Source organism: Asparagus officinalis, chromosome 1 (assembly GCF_001876935.1).
Source record: "Asparagus officinalis chromosome 1, Aspof.V1, whole genome shotgun sequence".
In the NCBI taxonomy this organism is placed as follows: Eukaryota; Viridiplantae; Streptophyta; class Magnoliopsida; order Asparagales; family Asparagaceae; genus Asparagus; species Asparagus officinalis.
In genome coordinates, this window is record NC_033794.1 from 15,718,995 (window position 1) to 15,722,028 (window position 3,034).

At 36.7% G+C, this 3,034-nt stretch overlaps 1 protein-coding gene and 1 pseudogene across 2 annotated transcripts in view; one reads left to right on the plus strand and one right to left on the minus strand.

The window, feature by feature from the left end:
- The window catches only part of LOC109831074, a 2,797-nt pseudogene extending 2,294 nt beyond the window's left edge, over window positions 1–503 (plus strand).
- The window catches only part of LOC109819456 (probable E3 ubiquitin-protein ligase MARCH10), a 6,046-nt gene continuing 3,617 nt past the window's right edge, over window positions 606–3,034 (minus strand). Inside the window, exons 5-9 of one of the 2 annotated variants that reach the window (XM_020385198.1) lie at window positions 2,360–2,651; window positions 1,704–1,776; window positions 1,539–1,632; window positions 1,375–1,454; window positions 606–1,049 (exon numbers count right to left, since the gene is read on the minus strand). In XM_020385198.1, coding sequence (XP_020240787.1) covers window positions 837–1,049; window positions 1,375–1,454; window positions 1,539–1,632; window positions 1,704–1,776; window positions 2,360–2,651 — 752 coding nt within the window. In that variant the 3' untranslated portion in view covers window positions 606–836. The remainder of the gene's footprint in view (window positions 1,050–1,374; window positions 1,455–1,538; window positions 1,633–1,703; window positions 1,777–2,359; window positions 2,652–3,034) is intronic. The other variant, XM_020385204.1, reaches the window with a different exon arrangement.

A 3,034-nucleotide genomic window follows, 5' to 3' on the forward strand; every position in this document is an offset into this window, starting at 1 on the left:
TCACGACGCGGGCTGAGCGTGCACGTGTCGCCGCTGGCCTGTGAGAGTGTCGAAAAAGTTGATGAAGGAAGCCAGTGATGACACGCTCAAAGATCTAGATTTGTATTGTCTATTGGGAATTTGAATTTGGTGCGGTATGAATCTTCATGATGATCTGTGCTTAGTTTGAATATTTCATTTTTAGCGAATAACGTTGTACTTCACCTCAGTAACAAAACATCTTAGCGTCTTTAACTTTGATTTGATTGATTAAAATGTTTTAAAGTTGATGAGAGACTACTGCCGACTGAACTGCTAATCGTATAAGATGTTAACACTTGTAGGGCATTTAACATTTAGTATCAAATGGGTTAATTACAGCTCAGATTTTGGATCGCAATGTAAAACAATTGAGACCCATATGAAAGTTTTCATTTATTCAGTATCTATTCACAGTACCAAATTGCTTAATTGAAAGTTTCCAAATGAAGCTTACCCTTGAAGACACGGACACAGATGCATAAGAGCAGAGATTGACACATCCTCCATCTGCAGAAACTGAGCTAACAATAGATTCAGGAATATATCAAAAATATGCAAGCACTCTCGTGGGTACATGAAGGAAGAGCTCTTGAAAATATGCAGACTATTGATAACCAGTATTATTTCAAAAATACCATTCTCAAAATGGCTTCAGCAAGTTATATTCATCTCTCTAACATATGGTCAGGTCAGAATTTTCTATTTTTATCATTATGACACTCTGATATACAGCCTTTGCTACAGTAGTTACATTGATAATACACGGTGGCTGACCAAAGAAATATACTTTCAATGCATCATTATATTGACTATGCCTAATTATAGACAATACTATTAGATTCATGGATGTTTGAGGCAGTTGATGCTGAAGGATTGTTTAATGAAGGCAAATCTACTGAACTGCGGCGAATAACTCTCCGCCTTCTCCTCCATCTCAAGAACTCAACGATTACAGAACTCCCGCTCATGGTGATGCCAAACCCAGAAAATGCAGAAAGGATGATTGACATTATGGCTTGCATATGAGCCTGTAGATTTCAAACACCAAATATTTTGATACATCTTCAAATTTCAACAGCACTATGAACATGATTTAAGATGTGTTATAAGTTGACGGTTATAATTTTATAATTTAACATGTCTTTGCAAGTTGAACGTCCTTTTATGGACGAAACTTGGATTATATAATGCAACAGAACTTATAATTTAAAATCCGCATTAAATGCATAGCTAATGATATTTTGGGCTGTTCTAATATCATATTAAAGTCCCTTCCACAGCCAACCCTCCAAAATTGTGGCGAGGGTTTAGTGTTACAATTTTATAATATAACAATTGAATCTTTTGACTTACAACTGAGTAGAAAAGATGAGCAGAAAGAACCACCAGAACGAACTGAATTGACGCATAGGCCCAACTGTACTTCCGAATCACTACACAAGTTTCAAGTTGAAATCGAGTGACTATTCGCTAATTGTACAGAAATCACATCTACATGGTTATAAATTGATTCATACCCATTGCTGAAGATGTCATGGATGCGAGAAAGCCTAAAATGCAAGAAAAGGGCAAAGATATAGCTAACGCAGCAGAGCCATTGTTGAAAACCTGCTAATATACATTGTCATTTGTTTATAACTGGTTGTTTTATGCTGACAAGACCATAAGAAATGTGATCTTACCAAAAGCTGTTCAAGGAAGCAGAAGTAGGAGAGCATGCTGACGATGACAAGAACAGGCATATCTAACCACAGCCTAATTAACAAACAATCAAAAATTAGCCATGGACAACAATAGACGATTTTTTAAAGGAGTTATTTGTGTAGATCCCTTTTTATAAGCAGTAATTGCAAAATTACACCCCAAATTAAATGCACTTTGAAATATTGGAAACTGAAATTTATCCATGATGTGGGAAATGTTAAAGAAAAATTATCAAAAGTTCCTATGAATTAGAAAGGAAACCAAGCCCCTGACAGTATTGGCTTATCCAGGTCTTCATTCTCCATATATTGCTAGAAGTTGATGCATTGTCAAACAACTGATGCCCCAATCGAGCGGAGGTGATCGATGTAAACACTATAACCATCTTGATGCACACATCACTCCAATTATTAGTGCAGACACTACTCTATCAGTGCAGACTGCACTGATAACAACTGCGTGGATAGGCAGAATTGACTGCACTAATAGATGAAGTGATATGTGCATAAAAATTCGTGTAATCAATGTGTGTTCATTCCCTATATCCCTTTATGATTTACTATAGAGGACCCTCTATAGGACTTCTTTTCCCCAAAAATAATAATGCCTGCTAGTTATGATTATTACTTCTTACCTGAGTGGATCTCTTGTTGTTTGACGTGAATCATTTCCAGTACCAGCTGCAGTAACAAACTGTATACGTAACAAAGTAACTGGTAAATTTTGAACCTCTTGCTTGCAAACTTCACACGTTTTGTTACCCCTGATGCTAAACCACTTCACGACACATTCTTCATGAGCAAGGGCAAGTTCACCTTTGCAGTTGCATTCTAATTTTATTGTATCACCACCTTCTCTCAATTCAATCATACAAATTCGGCAGACAGCCTCATCTTCAGGTATATCCTCACCATCACCATCAATCTCTGGATCATAGAACTACACAGGCATAGGTATAAGGCGCACAACTTAACTGAAATCCTCAAAATTGAATCATGAAATTTGTCTTTGGGTAAGTTTCGCAAAACCCCTAAACTTTGGAGTGTTTTGCACAATAAAAACCCCTTGAACTCGATAAAGCATAGAAAACCGCCTGAACCTTCAAAATTATATTAAGCCCCCGGAAGTATTAGAAAGTCTAATAAACAGTATTAGTGAATGAAGTTAAAAGTCTAAGCTACCCTTTTTTTCTTTTTATCTATCCCTACAAGAAAAGGGTGACATAGAAGATATATTTAGTAGATGGGGTAAAATTGACTGACACCCTGTTCGACAAGGGGGAATGGAGGAGAAGGGAAGCACAACAATT